Raw genomic sequence first — 20,678 nt, forward strand, 5'->3', positions numbered from 1 at the left:
TGTGTAAAAAAATCAGCAGACTTAAAGACAGTATAAATAGTGTAAGTTTTCAGTAAAACGTTTTAGAAGAAAGAATAACAATTTGCCAAAAAAAATATTTTTCTACAATCAACACGTAAATGATTGTTTTTCCTGTGATTTTGCTAGATATTATCTGCAGTGTAATAAAACACACAAACTATAAAGTAACAGTAAAGTGTACAAACACACACACACACACACACACACACACACACACACACACACACACACACACACACACACACACACACGCAAAAACACACGCAAAAACAGATAAAAAAAACCGTTCATTTTATTACAGTGCACTGCAAAGTTGGGGTTTTTAATGTAAAAAAACAAACACAAAAACGTGTACAGGAGACACCTTACCTGTGCCAGAATTGTCACAAAAACAACAACTTAGCACAACATCTAGGTTGGAAATTCTTTTGACTATTTAGCTGCTGCTCCATTTATTTTGTTGGAAGTTCATACTCCAGTTCCACTCCGTCACCTACAGTTTGTTTTCTTAATGAACCCTCCTAATTACACCTCCTCGCACTGAGAGAAGGGCGGATATGATGAGAGGTGTTCCTGTAAGGTGAGAAGAACGGGAGCTGCGGATCTGTGAGGCAGCCTGTCTGAGTGTTGGTCACATATATGTCAACCTTACTCATTAGCTCGGACCCTTGAATGATCTGAATCTTGTTGGGCCTTCACTCATCAGTCAGCTATCGGCTCCATCCGGCAGCATCAGCGGCTGCTCTCAGCTCGGTGCGTAAAAGGAACTAAACCAAAGAGACTCGCAGCCAAAACCAAACCAGCCTGTGGGGATGCATCCCAGCTCAGCGACCTCGACGCCTTTTTCTGTGAGGGATATTTTGAGGCTGGAGAACCACAACGACTATGAAAATGAGTTTCTGATGACCGACCAGGTTGTTCCGATGCAGCATCCACACATGCACGCTGCGTCCAGACACGGCGACTTTTATGACTGTCAGCCAGAGCCGTGCGTCTCAGGGATGCAGGAGCTCGATGCGCATAAATCAGCTGCAGAAGAGGAGATAACTGAGCAGGGTGAGATGATACATGACGCACATAAAAAGTTGATTTTATACGCTGATGCTTGGTTAGGTGGGTTTAGGCCGCTGGACCGAATAGAACCTGCAGGGCGCACGATGGAGCGTGGCCTAAGACCTGCCACATTTTCACTTTCCTTAACATCTCAGTTAGAAAAACGAAACAAATGGCAAACAGCTGACGTGTATTTTGATATGTATGGTGAGGTCCTTGCATTTGAAATATTTGGCACCAAACATCCAAACGGAATGAAGTAAATTTCTAAGAATAAGGAAGGAGCATGATTCATATGACTGATATGATTTAGAAGAGAAATGGACACTTTTTCTACAAATACAATTTCCACAAGGTCATCGTGTAACACTGGTGAGGTGGGAAACAATATTTTATAATCAGATTTGATGATATAGCATTGTTTGCCACTTGGTTTTGAGTTAACTTTAATCTGTGTTTTGATCATGTCAAACTCAGACAACTTTATCTTATGACACTTGGGTTTCTTTTTAACAAAAACAACAACAAAGAAAGAAAACAATAATTAGATTTTTCAAACTGGTGGCAAAAGTAGACATATTTACAACAATTAGAATTTCTCTTGTAAAGCATGTAAAGTAAATGACAGAAATCATCAGGAGCTGATGGACTGAAAACACTGTTCAACTCAGGATGGAGGTCTGCTTACAATGAACTCAACACCCAGTGTGGATTAGATTTAACGACTTCATTTTATGTGTCAGTAAAATCATCTTCCCACAGCTGACGGCTGACTCCCAGGTGGAAGAAACTAAACATAGAACCTAAACAATAAACTTAACTTTCTTCTCCAAGAAAGTAAAGTTTCTTGGATCTGATTTTTCTCCTGAAAATGCTGCGATATCATTTATTTTCATACTAATTAAATAATGTTCTTTGGCCCAGAGTTTCAATAATGTTTGATTGTGTTTCTCTGTTTTCTGACGCGCAGAGATGAGCGGACTGGACTGTTCACCTGACGGGGACAAAAGCGCAAAAAGCGGCGCCAGACTGCGCAGGAAGCCGCGCGTCCTCTTCTCTCAGTCCCAGGTGTCCGAGCTGGAGAGGCGCTTCAGGCAGCAGAGGTACCTGTCCGCCCCGGAGAGAGATCACCTGGCACACCTGCTCAAACTCACCTCCACCCAGGTGAAGATCTGGTTCCAGAACAGGAGGTACAAATGTAAGCGGCAGAGGCAGGACCAGAGCCTGGAGCTGGCGGGGTTTCCTGCCGCAGGGAGGAGGGTCCCGGTGCCGGTGCTGGTCCGGGACGGGAGGCTCTGCGGGTCACACTCTGCTCCTTATAATGTGACTCTGGGACATTACAGTCCGGTGTTTGGAAACAGCAGCGTTTATAGTTATCACAGTGTGTCTCCTCCGGCTGTACAGATGGCTGATTTAGTAGCAGGAAACACTGAGCACGGACAGTTTCAGTCTCCCATAAGAGGCTGGTAATAAAAAATAGAATAAAAACGGTCTGTATGTAAATATATCACACATCCCACTGTCAAATGTTTACTGTATGTTTTGTATGAAATTGTAGACGAGCTGTTGTTAGTGAAATTTTGTGGAAAAGGAGAATTGTTGATCGGTTAATTGTCTGAAAGAATAAATTCTTTACTATTCTTTAAAAAAAATCGACCAGAAATTGATTCATTCATTCAGGAATTAGAGAAGTCAAGTCGATTCTGTATTTATCAGTTAAAATAGATCAATAAATTCTGATTCCCTGATATTCAACAAAAAGTTGATTTACTGTGAACTGATCTAATGATAATATTAATAAAAGGTGGTTGTGGTTTGCTTTCCAGGTCAAATAATTGCATTCTTTTTGTGACAGTTTTAGTAAGAAAATCGAACATTTATTTCGCAAATACTGATGTTAAAAATACTTGGACATCTCTTCCTAAACAACGTGAGATCTGGGTAAACTTGTCTATTGTTCCACTCAGGATCAAATAAAAAAAAAAAAACAACACTTAGAAACCCACGGCTGGTCACGGAGCTGTGGTTTTATCGCAGAGAGCCATCGGAGAGCTAATGGATGAAGTGACATCTGACCTGACAGCGCTGCTCTATCAAACTGGCCTCATTATTGTCCCATTCACAAATCCGCTGATAAGACGAGCAGCTCGTCCTGTCCCGGAGCTTTGCTTGGTAAACAAACCCGCAGACAGAGTGGCTCTTTAACTTTGTCAAACTTTCAGTCAAACCAGGAACAGTTCCAGTCTGACCTGTCAGTCACTGAGGAGACACAGATTCAGACTGAATCCACACCCAAAGTCCCATTTAACTTAAAACCACTGAGCCCGAGTCTCTACATTTCCAGTGAAAATGGATTCTAAACGAACACATCCAGATTCCACACTTCAATTTCATCCTGATTAGGCTGCTGTGGGTTGGATTGTTGAAATTTATCATGCATCAGTGAATGAATCATGTGAGTTTGTGCCACTTCTAAGGGCCTGAGGGGAAGAAACACCTCAGAGGAGCTGAAGGAGCATCTCTGAACTGATAAGGATGAAACTGCAGACAGAGAGGAGACCAAGAGATCAGATAAAGTCTGTGTGTGTTTGGGTGTCAGAGAATAAGGCTTTGCAGCAGTTATGTTAATGGCGGGTGTGTAGTTTAAAGTCTAATCGATGTTATCTGTCAATTCTTATTCATGCAAAAATCAGAAACACTTAAAAAAAAAACATATTTGAAGTTATGCTCTATTCAGTGTGCACTATTTACATTTAAATTAAGGTCAGCCACATTTTTTTTTATTCCACCCGATCCTGCTTTAGATATTTTGGTGGCTTAGTTGATAAATTAAATAGTCTTGCAAACTGGAAGTCTGTTTTACTTCTGACAAAAACAACTAAACATAAAAGATATATTTGTTGCTTCAATTCCAGTGAAGTGTTGCCAAATCTGTATTTTTAGAGGAGAAAACAGAGGGGGAAAATCCTTCCAATGGGATAATTTACCATTTTCACTTTACCAAAACTTATCAAACTTTATTTGTCCATAAAGTAGAGTCTACAAAGTCTGAGTTTGTATTTTTTTGTGAGTTAACAGGCTAGCTGCACAGAAAAATACATTCAGAGTCAGCAGGAAATGAGCTTATATTGTCACTTTGAGGTACTTGTCATGAAGGCGAGTCGGGTAGAATGTAACAGGATTCTCCACCATGGCAGAGTACTGAGATCTACTGTAGAGCAAAAGAGGACTGGAACATAACACAAGAAAACAGTTTCAGGTTGAAGATTTTCTTTCAATAATTAACTTAATTCAAGGTGACTAAAAAATGTGAGCGCTCTCATTTGAGTGGCATTTATCAGATCAGTGGGTATCTGCAAAATTGTGCTTGATACGCATCTGTTGGTGTTGTCTGTGTACATGTATGTGTAGAATAATGCATCTAAACATGGCTGTGCTGACTGAATGGGTTCCATATCTCAATAAGAAGTACTGCAAAGGGCTGGATGACACTATACATTAATCCCAGTGTACATAAATATACATAAATATTTGCAAGAGTCACCTTTGTCAACTGTTGTAATACAGAGCATGTCATAAATTGGACATTGCTGTGCATTGAGTTTGTTTTACTGTGAAAATTAGAGAGAAATAGTTGACATATCTAGATCCTCTCAATTGAGTGGTGGTCAGTCACTGTGAGGTGTACTGATAAAGAAACACTATGCAGCTTTAAAGGTATAGTATGTGACATTTAGTGCCACTGGGTGTCGCACTAGAGCTACAACAGCTCAGACCAAAAAAAGGCATTTTGACCACACCCTTCATGTTTCATTTACAATCACACACAAGAGGCAACTAAAAGAATTATTCGGCTGCAACCGATAGCCCACATTAGCACTGTAAAATACACTGGATAGCAGTAATTAATTATTGTGAGTTCTTTCCATCCAATCTTTCTCTTCTGGGGTCAAGTTGCCATGGCAGAAGGCAAAGAAAATCGGTCCAGTTGTCCTTCTACTTTTATTTCTTCAGTGTGTTGCTATATTTATGCTTAAAAATGTGGTCTTCTCGTAAAATGCGGAGCGCACCTGCATGCACTGCTCATAGAAAAAAAATCATTCAGTTTCATATGGGAGAAATGTGACTTTACAAAGCCCTGCTTTAACTCTTTTCAAAATAATTTTTGTCACACACCTATCTGAGCACCAAGCCTACCAAGCAGCAGCTACTGCAGCCTGCAGTGTGGGACGTTCAGGGAACATTGGTAAATTGTTAGTGTCTATCAATGAGAAGGTGTTCAACAAGTGGTGTGTTTTGCCTGTGACAAGGTGGGAGGTGCAAACATGTAAGATATTCAGATATTTGGGTCCAGCCCTACAAGAAAGTTGGTCACACCGGTGCTACCAGTGGAAAAAGTCAGTCTGGAGCCCTGCCATTTCCAGGTTAGATGAGATGTACAATCCAACCAGGAAGTTCTGAGTCTGTCTCTGGGTTCTCATTCCTGCTGCACCTGCCTGTAAAACCTCCAGAGGACGGTGCCAAGGAGACATCCTAATCTGATGCCCACACCACCTCAGCTAGTTCCTTTTGAGGCAACGGAGCAGCCAGCTCTCTCCAGATGTCTGAGCTCCTCACCCTATCTTAGAAACTTATTTATACTATTAGTATCCACGACCTCATTCCTTAGGTCGCTACCCAGAGCTCATGACCACAGGTGAGGGCTGGAATGTAGATCGACTGGTAAATCAGGAGCTTTTTCTTCCAGCTTGGTCCATCTTCACCATGATGATCTGGTAAACACCTACATTACTGCTGATGCTGCGCCGAGCTACCTGTCTATCTTACACTCCATTTTCAAAAACACACCATCTTGTTGTCAACTCGAGTAACACTATCCTCATGTGAGCCATGCTGCCTGCTGTGTGTGACCTAAATTTGTTTTTGTATGTGGAGAGGACCAACAGTTTCAAACAGAGGGACTCACGTTTGCCAACATGCACATGGCTGGACTGGCGACCAATACACAGAACAAAGGAGCTCAGATTACAGCACTCACAGACAGAGTATGACTTCACTCTCTGCTAAGGACAGCATTACACCACCATACATGTTGTCACAACCTGGCTCAGCGGGCCATGACAAAGGAGGAAGATTCACAAGTGACTGACAGAATCAGTGATACAATAAAAATGAACAAGCAAAGCATAGTTATTAAACATTCCTTCAGTCACAAAACTGACTTAGAGTCTTGTGACCACAATGGATCATCAAGCACTTTATATAAGAATCACTGACTGTATTTAAAGATAGACGAACCCTTCATGACGTCATCCATAGGTGTCCTGCAGAGTGGTGTTGAAGCTCGGTGTGGTGGCTCCAGTCATTGCCATACTGGCAGTACATGACTACCTAAGTCCTGTTGAATCCAAAAGTAAACAGAGAGGTGGAGCAGCCTGTACACGTATTTATTTCTACCCTAAAGTTGAATATTTCACATGGGATTGACTCACTTTTATTATCAGCCTCAAGTGATAGTTTAAGGAAGTTCAGCACAGCATGTCCATATAGGCTTCATTTTTTAGCCTGGGGGTGTTACTTATGACCGAGCTGACACTATACTCGTTATACATATCCTACACTCAAGCATCTTTGAGTGTCTTGAAAAGCGCTATTTAAATGTTATGTATTATTATTATTATGTATTGTTATTATTATTTTTATTATTACCTCTTATAGGGAGGAGTAGAAGTAATAGAATACCACTTATCCTATCATTGTTTGGTGCTATTTTGGGTCTCTATTTTAATTTATTTTTTTACCAAAGTAGGAATTATTCTATTTAATTTACTGTGTTACTTTAAAAAAAAAAGATTTCACTTGCGTTGTTGTATTTTCATTGTATGATTTTGCAAAGACAATAAAACATTGACATACTGACATACAGAGGTGGAAAAAAAATTCAGACACTCCATACATTTGTGAAATGTTGCATTAAGAATCACTCTTAGGTGCACTCCTTATAAAACTGTATCAATTTGGGAGCTGAGTCTTTGGAGTAATTCAATAAGCTGTTCTACAACACAAATTTTCCCAAAGTGTCTCTTTTAGCATGACTCATCCTATGCTTAAATGCAGTAGTTGTGTTGTTGAAAGCAAGAGAAAGATGCATGAATGATAGAAAACTTCCCAAATAAAAGTGCTTGATTACACTATTGTGATGAGGGTCAGTTTAAATAGAGGATGACGTGAGTCTGGCCATCAGTGAAAGGCCCATTATGAGTAATCTAAAAAGATTTCAGGTCATGCTGTAGTTATGTCAGCTTTAGAAAGGCAGATTTGTCCGTGGCTATGTAATAGCCTTCAAATGCCAACCTGATAATCTGGTGTTTATGATTGCTGCTGAGATGATTTACAAATCCAGGAGTCCCGCTGTCTAACCGTCCATCCTGCAACAACTAAATCAGCCTAAGAAGTGGCTTTGTAGTCATGAGCTAAAAGACGATGAAACATAACATTGGATGGTGTGTAGTCTTTCTGTCTTATCTGTTAGTAGAGAGCTGACTGTGTGGAAGAGGCTGCTGTTTGGCTACTCTGTGGGGACCTGATGTGTGACTTTAAAGCTCCCTCTACTGGAAGACTCTACCGCCACTCTCACATGCATGCAAAAAACCCCTCCCCAATTCCAACATGTACTTACACAAATAACCTGTGTACTGTTGGATATATGAAACACACATGTGTTTAGCTTTATCTGCACAATTCTTCTAAACGCCATTTTTTAAAATAATGCTCCTTTCATTCACAATCGCAAAATCCAATCTAAAAACAGAAACGATAGATTTTTGTTGAACAGGGAGAAACTTTGGTGCCACCCCTTTAATAAACAACACAGTTTGATACTTGTGCGAGGTGTTCTGGTTCTGATAGGTTGAGCTGTGCTTGTAAAGTGGTTGTCAGACATATCCATTCATTTGCAGACCCAACCAATACCATACGATCAGAGGATTTCAGGTTGGGCAACAGCAACGAGAAATACATTCACATTCCAGACACTCTGCTGAGTTACTCTGTCTTTGAGTACTGGACTGACTGCATCAGTCTATCATTTTCTGACAAGATAAATTCAACATAAAGCCTTTTTTCACACTAAAATGTGTTCTTCTGGTGGTTTGCGTTAAAACCTCAAATTGATCTCATCAGCTGGATGGCATATTTGTTATGATGTCAGACAGTCCACAGGGGGAGGTGGACCTTTCTTGTGTGATAACCAGGTGCAGGACAAAGTATAAATCAACTCTGATGCTGAGCAGATAACAGGACAAAATTCAGACAATACTACTGTTACAACAAAGACTCACTACTCACCAACTCAGACAATGAAAAAGCAGGAAAATAGTAAAAGATTGATGGCGCAACAACTTTCGGTGGGTCAAAGAAAACATTGTCACCACATAGTTTGTACTGTGGAAGACAAATGCCTTCCCAGGCTAAAAGGTCAGAGGCTCTAGTATGTCACGTCTGATGCGCAACTATGCAGCTCAATATCTGTGCAACAAATGCTTTTGCACAATAAATATAGAGGGAATGACTTTGTTTTCACCCTGGAGCAATCATGTGGATTGTCACAGAATAAGGGCACAGAGGATGACAGCATTGGTGGACTCTTAGAAGAGCCAAATGTATGATCACCCCACCCAGAACAACACAGGAAGTCACTCTCACTGCTCACTTTGTTTATGCTTTTGTCCTCAGACAACATGTGGTTTCTTTGTCGGCCAAGTGAAGATGCCTCCAACGACAACCAACCACATGTTTGGCTTTTTTTTCTAAAAGTAATACCTAAGTGGCCTCAATTTAAGTAAACATGCACAGTTTCAGTGGAGTGTAAAAGTTTGTACATTTATATTTTTCTCCCTCCAGAACGATGTTTTTATATTTCATTTCACATTCAGCGTTGTTTGGTCTAAAAATAAACATGAGGGACTTTAGAAGAGAGAGAATACCTGTGTCTAGACGAAGGGATAAAGGCTTTCTGTGCTTACAGTTCAACATACTTCGGCAGACAGACAGTCGCAGACTAAGAATTCAGGCTAAAACATATCATACTGATAATCTTAATACTGTGTTGACAGGACAGCAGGTAAAGCTGAAGAGGACTCTCAGCAGATTTCAAACAGATGGCCTCTATAAATGATGATCCACAACACGCAGGACAGAACATGCTAAAATTGAGTTAGTGCAGTTGAAAAAAAGAGTTGACTTTCATTGCTTTAAAGTGGTTACAATACAAGCGTTCATCATTGTGACATTCGTATGTTGTTGGTGGAGGGTAGATGGAGGAGTCAGCAGGACCAGGGGGCAGAGAGGGGGTCGTGTTTATCATACCTGCATTCATGCATTTCCAAATCAAGCATGAAATCCCACAGCAACGCAGACCGCATTAGTAAACATCTCGACGGCTGCAGAAAGGTCAGCCCAAACCGCAGAGAACAACAAATAAACAGCCACCGAACAATGAATGTGTCCATTGAGGAGCCGGCCGAAATGTGTCCAACTCATTAGTGGTCCTGGAGGTATGACCACCCACTCTGACCCCCACCTCCCTCCCTCCAGACAAAGCTGTCTCGCTGAAACCTGCACAGACTACTGGGCTACTGCACTGGGCTGGTAGGGGCATGAAGATTAAGACTTAAACCCATTTAACTGTCATGACACCGTATACTCGAATAATGTTGCTGTCTGGACTTGTAGCGTGGAAGATTTGTCTGTCTTTGGGGACTAAGAAAAGCCAAACCCTTGCAATTTTGTCAAACTGCCATCATTTTCTATATGAACATACATCGTTTGTCTGTCTGCTACTAAATTACTACTTATTTTAAAGCTGACTGAGATCATACAGGGTACAAATGTGGGTTAAACATAAAAAGCATATAGCACCTAGTCTCTAATATTTAATTTACACACAGGGACGACACCTCTCTCTATGATGCTATGTAATGAGTGTATTTATATACTTAATTATCCGTAGTAAGTATAACACAATGCATTCAATAGCCTCATACACAGCTACCAATATATCTGAATCAACATCCCTCTTAAAGGTTTGAACAGCAGTAAGAACATTATAACCTTCAAGAAAGGATTTATCGCACATTTACTCTTGTATTAGTCTGTATTAGTCATAGCTAGTTGTACTATGTGAGCTGACAATTGGGTGTATACAGTAGTATTATATAATATTTGTATAAAATGGAGCTTTCTACACTTACATGTCTATATAATGTATATAGACATATTCAATTAGAAGTATATAGAAATTGTATTTTTTTACATATCCATTCATTCATCATTTGAAATTAATTAAATGTATGACATGAAGAAGTATAATACTACTTATTTTAAAAGACATCATTATTGTTTCACCTCAGAAATGTCCATCAAGTTGATCTGAAGAGACAAACACATGAAAGTGACTCAATGTAGAAGTCTGAGTAGCCACTTCTGCCCCACCTCCTTCACTTGTCTGTGCAGTGTGGATGGACCCGCCCCGACCCTTGTATAAATTGAGACTGTGTGAGTGTGTAAGGAGACACACTGCTTCAACCACGTCTCCGTCGCTGCAGCTCTCTGGCACTTAGAGGCCTCTGACTTGTGGATTACTGGGATGGAAATGTCTGACACAGTCAAACCTCTAACCTCCTTCCTCATTGAGGACATCCTCTCCATTCAGGACAGCACAAGGTTTAATGGGAAATGCTGCTCGCAGAAGATGGAAAGATGTTCACAGTGGAGAGAAGAATCTGAAAATCTGTCAGCACAGCTCTGTCCTCAGGAGGAAATGTTCGGAGTGCAAACAGGTGAGCTTAAGCAAGAATTCATTAGCAGGAATGTTATGGATAGATAACCCAATACATTTCATTTATATGACTTTAATTTACAGGAGACTGTTTTAGAAGATGGAATAGATCTTTGTGAGATAAATTCTGTACCTATATCATGAGAAGTTGTAGGAATGCAATATAAAAATATAGTGTTGAATGGAAAAAAAAGATTTTTGGAGATTTTTAATTTTTTTTAGATAGATTGTAATGATTGTTCACCTTACAATGATAAACCGCCAGGCTAATATGCAGACTACAAAGCAACATGTTTGTTCAATTAACCCATCACATCTGTTCTGTTCTCCACAGAGACTCTGGATGTGTCCTGTCCCAGTTCCTCAGAGTCAAGTTTTTCCTCCACAGGGAAACAGAAGCGATCCAGAGCTGCATTTACACATCTCCAAGTTCTTGAACTGGAGAAGAAATTTAATCACCAGAAATACCTGTCTGCCCCTGAGAGGGCTCACCTGGCCAGCACCTTAAGACTGACCGAGACCCAAGTGAAGATCTGGTTTCAGAACCGGAGGTACAAAACGAAACGGAAGCAGCAAACGTCGGAGTTCTGTAAGGATGTGTACAAAGCAGAGGGACTGAGAGAGGACTTGGTCAGATCATCGCTAATAACTTCTTTCTGCAGAGCCTATCAGTACAGACCCTACCTGTGGGACTACAGTGGCCCCTGGGGCCCAGTGTTATGGTGACACTGAATTGATGTGTGGAGTTATGATTTATATTCATATACAAATGCTTCATAACTCTGAAATTCAAGCTCTGTATTCACCATCAATGTTGACTATTTGTTATTTGACATAGATTTGGAATACAGTGTCTGCTCCTGTGTTGAAACTGCCCTTTAAGATGTTTTTTCTAAAAAGAAAAAAGCATTATCCAAAAATCATGCAAATCTTACTGTATGGACATGACATATGGGTTTGAACAGCGAGCCAGTCATCACTGAATTAAAGTGCGGCATTGTTGAATAAATCATGAATGAATTAATGCTGAGAAAGGATTTTATGGATTTTACTTTTCTATAAGGCCTTGTGTTAAAATACACAGAAAATAAATGACTTGCAGCTCCTGGGAACACTTTAGTTGTTGACTAAAGTGTGTGACATTCATACATCTTAATACATGTTTAGAAAACATTTTGCAATGTTGCATAGTTTGTTATAAAGATGAAAGCATAGTAAGATGTAAAGAAAGTGTAACTTGGACACAATCAACCTGTGGTCAAATGCTTTAATTTGAAACTGAAACAGCCAGAGAAAGACTAGATAGAGATACACTATATGCTGACAGTCTGAGTGTTTTACACTGGAAGCATTTAAACTATCTGCATGAAGTTAAACTCTGGGATGATAAGAAGGCACTGAGATAGGGATGATGTTGTCAACGAGGGCTGAAGCATGAGACCTGATTCCTTTAAAGAGCCACTGACCTGATTACATGGAGATAAACTGCTCTTCAACTTTCTTGAGATGACATCATGAGAAGATGAGGCTAAGAAATACAAAACTACAAACATATTAGCTCATAAATTATAGACGATAGTGTTCTAGTCAAAAACAAAAAGAATAAGCAGAAAACATTATTTGATGAAGATGATCCAACAGGAGAAACCAGATGACTGAAGGAGTGAACAGTAATAGGATACAACAGTGAAGAATAGCCTGAAAAGAAACATACAATATAAGGAAGTGTTTATTTAATTCTGACAAACAGCTTGACCTTAAATACAAGGCTTGCTGAAGTGCATATTTGTTAAATCAAAGACAACCATCAAGTTCAGTCAGAAGATGCCAGTTTTGTTTATGTCACTGGGGCATGAAGCAGTCATGTGGTTGACCTCATGAATGAGATGGTGGTATTGTTTTTTTTTTCTAAAGAAGATAGTTGGAACCTGTTTGTTAAGATGAGATCTACTGTGAGAGAGGGCAATAGAGTTAAGGTGATATAAAGCTAAGATAGCACATTTTTTTAGACTCTTTGTTCCATCTCAGCTTTAATTTTATTACTGTTCCTTCGACACACATATATATGTACGCAGCATATACATGTGCACCAACTGGCCACCATAATACAACCACTGACAGGTTAAGTGAATGAAACTGATCGTCTCATCAATCTGCTCAGAAACAGCTTAAGGACCATAACAAAGAACACAAAGCAATGGTCTGCAAACTCCCCAAATCCCAGCCGGTTCGCACATCTACAGGATTCATCAAAAGGAGTTTCTTCCACTTCAAGACTTCACCCTACAACTCACAAGATCCACAGCCGACGTTTCAGTGCCAGACAACACAGGACACCCCCAGAGAGCCTGTGTCCATGCCACAATGTGTCCAAGCAGTGTTAGTGGCTTTGATTGCTCAGTCTGTAGCACGGAGGACTGTAGGTCTGGATGAGTTTTATGAATGTGGCTTTTTTGACTGACCTTATATAAAATTGCACTGAACAGGCAAAACAGTTTCTGCATTTATGAGCGATCTCAACAGAAGATTCATCTTTAAATTGACAAGTAGCTGAATCAAATCTCTGACACTGGCATTCAAAACTACAATGAAAACAGCTCCCTCTACCTGAACTCTCTCACTCAGGTCTACACTCCCTCCTGCTCACTACACTCAGCCAACAAAAGGCGGCTGATACAACCACCACAACAGGGCTGGTCAATAGCTAGACTCTTCTCCTCTGTGGCTCCCAGGTGGTGGAACGAGTTACCAAACTCTGTTCAATCTGTAGAGTCTCTCTCAGTCATTAAGAAAAGATTAAAAACCCAGCTCTTTGCTGAACACCTTTGCACTTGACAGCAGTGATGGGAATAACGGCGTTATTTTAACAGGTAATCTAACAGATTCCATTACAGTTACCGACAATTAAATGGGGCACGTTATAAATTAGAGCTACTCATTGAAGCTCTTGTCATCCGACTTGGCTCTCATCCACGGGAGTTGCAAAGCTGTTTATTTTTATTTATGTATTTTTTTGGTGAGGGAGGGACGAGACAACCGCATAAGTGATGATGATTGGCTAAGGTAGAGTGAGCTTTCACGGTAAGCCAATCAGAGGCAGTGTTCAGTTTAGACACAAACCACACACCTAAACTAGCACAGGTAAGCTGTAGCAGTGGCGAGCCTGGAGGGAAAGTTGGTGTTTTCAAAGTGGAAGTACAGATACTGCTTTATTCTCCTTGAGGTAAAAGGCAAAACATACATGTGAAGTGTTTGTCCACGTTCTTTGTATGCAACTCTAATGCAAAGAAGCATCTCTCAACGGCACAGGCTTCTACAAAACTGGTGACCAAAAACACCGTTGTTGACACTGTTGATGATGATAGCAGGACAGGTGTGGCTAACGTGAGCTCTGCTAACAAAGAAGGACACGCAGCCATGCCGTTCAAGCAGCTAAATAAGCTGATGTTGTATTTTTGCAGCAGTGAGTTTTACAGGGTTAAGAGCAACCAGTCAAAGGTTATTACTGAGGATTTTAAACAAAAACATTCAGGCAAACAGTTAACATCATATGGTGCCTGACATGTTTGTTTTTTTTCCGGGTCGATACAGATTTTTTTTGTAATCAAGGAGATCAATAACCAAGATTTGGAATCACTACACATTTGCAGAAAAAATAAAGTTTTTGAACAGCACATAAAGTTAAGTTAAAATTAAAATAATCACGAGTTGCAGCCTTTGCTTATTTATGTTTTACATGCTGAAGTTGTCCTTCAGTGTTTCACTGATCAGATTGTGCTGTGGGCAGGAACAAGATCAGAGGGAGGCAGCTGCAGCAGACCCAAAGTAGTTTCACATTCATTTATCTGATCAGATTTCAGGGGGCTTTTTTTTTTTTTTTTTTTTTTTTTTTTTAAGAAATGGGACCAATAATTGAAAACATGCTAAATATCAGATGGGATCATTGGTGTCACAGGACATCTGCAGACACAGGTCAAAGATTACAAGGAGTTTATTTAACGAATGAAACTAAAACCAACACAGAAAGGATAACTACACCAAGGTGAAAACAAAAAGGGGAAACCAGACTAATTGTAGGAGAAAGGTTCTGGTTTCAAAGTCTCTGGTCTGGCAGAGAGCGGAAGAATGAAGAACCGGGCCTTCGTGGATTAAGGTGATTGAGAACAGGTGAATCAACCCCCACACCTGTGAGAGAGATGGATGGATGGATGGATGGATGGATGGATAGATAGGTAGGGAGGTAGATGGACCATAGATAGATGGATGGATAGGTAGATTCTGCAGTGGGGAAATTTTCAGTGTGGCAGTAGCAGATAGGAAAAAAGTAAAAAGAAAAGCAGCACTCAGTGCACAGATATAAATAGATGCTTTCTCCTTAGAGAAGAAATAGAAATGCTCGTTAAAAAAAATAACCTTGTGAAATTGCACATATTGACTTATTTACATTTTATTGCAGTTACTTCATGGGTGAGCTGAACTACTGGGAGCAGGTTTGATTGAACACAGTCTGACTGCTGCAGGAAGGAAGGACCTCCTTCAAACATTGTGGGTGAAGCAGTCTGTCCCTGAAGGAGCTGCCGGTGATGGTCCTGTTTCCTGCAGGGGGTGGGAGATGTCCTCCATGATAGACAACAGCTTTGTCATCATCCTCCTGTCTAACACCAGCCCAGGACAGAGCTTGCTTTCTTAACCAGTTTCTTTAGTCTCTTCCTGTCTGCAGCCATGATGCTGCTGCTCCAGCAGACCACTCCATACAGGATGGCTGATACCACCACACAACCATAAAAGGTCCTCAGAATTGCTCCCTGCACCCCGAAGGACCTCAGTTTCCTGAGCAGGTGAAGTCTGTTCTGACCTTTCTTACACCGTGTGTTGGTGTTCTATCTCTAGACATGTTTGAATGTCTTTATCAATAAATGGTCAAACACATGTTGAGTGTCAGTTCAGCTCTTTGTTCCACACATGTATATGTTCCTATGTGATTGGTGTCTTGCAGTCAGAGTGTAAAGAATTGAAGCTGTCAGAGGCTTTCTGTGGTGAAGAGGCTGCAAGACATCAGCTGCTCCAACTGGTGACGCCTTTGTTCTTTGGCTCCAACCAGAACCAGCAATAAATCAGCATGAGCTGCAGCTTATCCACCTCATAGAGCGTATAATAAAGAAACCAAGAGGTTTTAGTTGATAGCTGTCTCTAGTGAATGACCAGCAGTGTCTTGTTCAGGTTGTGAGGAGAAGTAAAAAGCTTACAGCAGCTGGTATTCCCAGGTAGTCTCCCATCCAAATACTAACCAGGCCCAACCCTGCTTAACTTTGCAGATCAGATGAGATTGGGTGTATTCAGTCTCAGAAACAAACCTACAATGTAAGTTCTGTACCTCACATGATTCAAATCTCCACTCACACCTTTTATTTGTCCTTTGATTGCTCCAGTACTGATTGATGCCATCATTTAAGCCAATTTACAACAACACCTTGTAGGAAATGTGGTGCAGAGGTAAGTTCTGTGCCTCACACGTTGAAGGTCCATGGTTCAAATCCCCACTCACACTTTTTATGTGTCCTTTGGATGCTCCAGTACTAATTGCTAGCATCATTTAAGCAAAGTTAGAGCAGCATCTTGTAGGACAGGTGGTGTAGAGGTAAGTTTTTTGCCTGGCATGTTGAAGGTCCCCGGTTGAAATCCACCTTAGTACCTTTATTATCTTCACCTCCTTAATAGTTTTGTGTACCATCATTTACGAAAACTAACAGTTACACCCAGTAGGAAGGATAGCGCAGTGGTAAGTTATCTGCCTCTCATCCAGGAGGTTTTTGGTTCGAATCCAGCCCAGGGCTCTTTTGACACTTTATAAGATAAGATAAAGATAAGATAAAGTTCTTTATTTCTCCCCACTCCAGGGGAAATTTACATTGTTACAGCAGCTTTATTTACAATATATAAATACTTTGGCTGTATGACAACCTCTTTCAACCATCATTACAACAAAGTCCATGAAGGACCTTGTGTGAAAGATAGCTCACACATAGGTTGTGTGTCTGTCATGTGGAGGGTCACGGTTCGAATCCCCACTGGGAACTTTGCGGAGGATGATAGCGGAGTGGAAAGGTTGTGGTCTGTGGTGTGGAGTGTCAGTGGATTGGAGTTGAAGGGTGGTTCCTGCAAAGAGCGCAAAGAGCGCAAAGAGCGCAAAGAGCGCAAAGAGCGCAAAATGACTCAAAACTTGTCTAAATGAATGAAAAACTGTCAAAAATGATTCAAAATTGGCCAAAATGAATGAAATCTTGTCCAAAATTCAAAACGGTTTAAGCGCCCAAATGTGAAAAAAAAGCTTGAGCAGAGTGGGGGATTGAACCGGCACTCTCCAGGTTCCAAACCACCATCACTACCTCTGGACTACCAGTCCTACATACCCAAATACAGGCTTTTCTTCTATTCGTCAAGGCGGTGACATCAACACTGAAAGAAAAAAAAAACAATCCACAAAATCAAAAAAAGAACATAATCTACCTACAACTTTTAAAGAACACGCTAAAAAACACAATACTAAAAAGTCACACTCTTCTCATCACTCATTTTTACATTTTAACACAATTTCAAAGCCACACAAATCACATTCTTCATGTCAAATCATTTCTCTTCACTACAAATGGGAGAGAACAGCAAACAAATAAAATACAACTTATGGCTTAAATATCTTCAAAATCTCTTTGCTATTCCTCTACATTCAAATTCCTCAACACCACTCAACAATCACCTGCAGGATCTCTTACTTCTTTCTTAGCTCTGACAAAACATCTTCAAGACTCTGAGAAGACAACTCATTTTCAACACATTTGCTGCTTCGTCTAAGTGTCCACACACATCTCCAGTCATCCACAGGCCTCACCACTGATCAGCTGCACAAACTTACATGTTAAACTTCTCCAAAGATAAAATACAGGCCCTTCTGTCTGATCACAACTTTTACTGGTGGCTCATATTTCAAGTTCATTTCCTTGCAAAGTCTTTATTTTGGATTAAAGTGGGATCTGTGACCAGGCAGATCACTTGTTTATTCTTAGCATTTGGATTTCACTGACATTCCTGTCATGTAGAAAAATAGAAATATCTTTGCATTGATTCAGCTAAACTAACTGCAGACACTGAGAGGCGTAAAGTTCAACAAATGCTGTTTTTATTTACTTCACTGGTGACATCAGTAGATGCTTGCAGTGAAACCACCACTGCAAATATTTATGCATTAAAGTATCACAACTGAAAACTCCCCACAAACGTCCACTTCTAACACCACAAACATTGTCCAGAGGAAATGATATTAGCTGAACATAAAAACATGTAAAACAGCTCTGATGCTTTCATCCTGAGCTCCACTCAAACATTTCACTGTGCAGCAGCTCAGCAGTTTGTTTAAGAAAAGCATTTAGGTTCAATCTGTGAAGCCCAAAACCCACCAGCTTTGAAAAATGACACCATTTACCAGAGTCACAAACTGTAAAAACAGAAGGAATTGTTGGATTTTCTATGTGAATGTGTCGCCTCTCTAGTTAACTCACCCGGTTACGTCTCCATCCTTGACGCTGCTCTGCTGGACCGGAGCTTCTGGACCAGCCAGGTGGACCTTCCTTCACAGATCTTCCCGGTGGGAGTGATTCTGAGTCGGCCTTGGTTGACTGCAAACTCCTTAAAATGGACACATGAGAGGAAATCGTGGACAAATCGATACAACAGCTTGTTCGGTTTGTCCTGTTCTTAAATGGGTAGAAAACTGCTGAGAGCTCTCAGTTCAATTCAATTTTCAATTCAATTTTATTTATATAGCGCCAATTACAGTCAAATTGTCTCGAGACGCTTTACAGAACCCATATGCCTGACCCCCAGAGCAAGCCAAAAGGCGACAGTGGCAAGGAAAACACCCTTTTAACAGGGAAAAAAACCTCGAGCAGAACCCGGCTCTAATGTGGGGGGACCCATCTGCCTGCTGGCCGGGCGGGTTGAGAGGGACAGAAGAGGTAGAAAGGTAGAGATAGAGGGGTAGAGATAGAGAGGTGGGGGGGTGGGACACAAGGACCATAAAACACAGCCACACATCTGAAGCATCCAGCATCCAGCTCTGGGACCAGGGACACTCGGAGAAAGGACACAGAAAGAAACAGAGTGAATGTAATGCAATAATGGTATATGTAGTAAATACATAGGTAGTTAGAGAAGGGCTCAGTGCATCAAGAGAGGTTCCCCAGCAGTCTAGGCCTATAGCAGCATAACTAGGGGCAAACTAAAGGGACGTCAAGAGGGGAAGTCAGTTGTGCAAATGAAAACACCAGCATACCCCGTCAGGGTCCCCCAGTCAGCCCTAACTATAAGCTTTGTCGAAAAGGAAGGTTTTAAGCCTGGTCTTAAAAATAGAGAGGGTGTCCGCCTCCCGAACCCAAACTGGGAGCTGGTTCCACAGGAGAGGCGCCTGATAACTGAAGGCTCTGCCTCCCATTCTACTTTTAGAGATTCTAGGAACAACAAGTAAGCCTGCAGTCTGAGAGCGAAGAGTTCTGCTAGGGTAATATGGTACTATCAGGTCTTTAAGATATGATGGAGATTGGTTGTTAAGAGCTTTATATGTCAGAAGAAGGATTTTGAATTCTATTCTAGATTTAACAGGAAGCCAATGAAGAGAAACCAATATAGGAGAAATATGATCTCTCTTGCTAACTCCCGTCAGTACTGTGGCTGCAGCATTTTGGATCAGCTGTAGATATTTCAGAGAGCTATTGGGACAACCTGATAATAAGGAATTACAGTAGTCAAGCCTAGAAGTAACAAATGCATGGACTAGTTTTTCTGCATCACTCTGAGACAGGATGTTCCTGATTTTCACAATATTTCTCAGGTGGAAAAAGGAAGTCCTACAGATTTGTTTTATGTGCGAGTTAAAGGACATGTCCTGGTCAAAGATAACACCGAGGTTCCTCACAGTAGTACTGGAGGCCAATGTAATGCCATCCAGAGTAACTATATGCTTTGAAAGCAATTCTCTAAGATGTTTGGGGCCAAATACAATGACTTCAGTCTTGTCTGAATTTAGTAGTAAGAAATTATAGGTCATCCAGGTCTTTATGTCCTTAAGACAATCTTGCAGTCTAGCTAGCTGATTAGTTTCATTTGGCTTCATAGATAAATACAATTGAGTGTCGTCAGCATAACAATGGAAATTAATACAGTGCTTCCTAATAATGTTGCCTAAGGGAAGCATGTATAATGTGAACAGTATTGGTCCTAAGACAGAACCCTGAGGAACTCCATGATTAACCCTAGTATGCTCAGAAGAGTCATTGTTGACATGCACAAACTGGAACCTGTCTGATAAGTAGGATTTAAACCAGTCCAGTGCTGTCCCTTTAATGCCAATAGAATGTTCTAGTCGCTGTAATAAAAGTTTGTGGTCGATTGTATCGAATGCTGCACTAAGGTCCAATAAAATAAGTATAGAGACCAGTCCATTATCTGACGCTATGAGAAGGTCATTAGTAACTTTCACCAGAGCTGTTTCTGTGCTATGATGCACTCTGAAGCCTGACTGAAACTCTTCAAACAAGCTATTCCTTTGTAAATGTTCACATAATTGATTTGCAACTGTTCTTTCCAGAATTTTGGAGAGAAATGGGAGGTTGGAAACTGGTCTATAGTTGGCTAAAACATCTGGATCTAGAGTGGGCTTTTTAAGTAAAGGTTTGATTACAGCAACCTTAAAAGCCTGTGGTACATAACCTGTTAC

At 40.7% G+C, this 20,678-nt stretch overlaps 2 protein-coding genes across 2 annotated transcripts; both read left to right on the plus strand.

The window, feature by feature from the left end:
* The first annotated feature begins 704 nt into the window (after window positions 1-704).
* On the plus strand, window positions 705-2,840 carry nkx2.7 (NK2 transcription factor related 7). The gene is made up of 2 exons (XM_023285575.3): window positions 705-1,077; window positions 2,045-2,840. Exons 1-2 carry the CDS (start codon window positions 834-836, stop codon window positions 2,542-2,544), a joined length of 744 nt encoding a protein of 247 aa, XP_023141343.2. The 5' UTR covers window positions 705-833; the 3' UTR covers window positions 2,545-2,840.
* A 7,819-nt stretch (window positions 2,841-10,659) lies between these two features.
* On the plus strand, window positions 10,660-12,036 carry nkx3-1 (NK3 homeobox 1). Its single transcript, XM_023285579.3, has 2 exons — window positions 10,660-10,913; window positions 11,247-12,036. The coding sequence occupies exons 1-2, from the start codon at window positions 10,721-10,723 to the stop codon at window positions 11,636-11,638; spliced, it is 585 nt and encodes a 194-aa protein (XP_023141347.1). The 5' UTR covers window positions 10,660-10,720; the 3' UTR covers window positions 11,639-12,036.
* Window positions 12,037-20,678: the final 8,642 nt, after the last annotated feature.

Source organism: Amphiprion ocellaris, chromosome 6 (assembly GCF_022539595.1).
Source record: "Amphiprion ocellaris isolate individual 3 ecotype Okinawa chromosome 6, ASM2253959v1, whole genome shotgun sequence".
Classification (NCBI taxonomy): Eukaryota; Metazoa; Chordata; class Actinopteri; family Pomacentridae; genus Amphiprion; species Amphiprion ocellaris.

Excerpts from the sequence above, each read along its gene's own strand:
- nkx2.7 (XM_023285575.3), top strand. The coding sequence starts at position 834 with ATGCATCCCAGCTCAGCGACCTCGACGCCTTTTTCTGTGAGGGATATT. Across the intron at positions 1,078-2,044 it reads AGAGGAGATAACTGAGCAGG|AGATGAGCGGACTGGACTGT; the intron begins GTGAGATGATAC and ends TCTGACGCGCAG.
- nkx3-1 (XM_023285579.3), top strand. The coding sequence starts at position 10,721 with ATGGAAATGTCTGACACAGTCAAACCTCTAACCTCCTTCCTCATTGAG. Across the intron at positions 10,914-11,246 it reads AATGTTCGGAGTGCAAACAG|AGACTCTGGATGTGTCCTGT; the intron begins GTGAGCTTAAGC and ends TGTTCTCCACAG.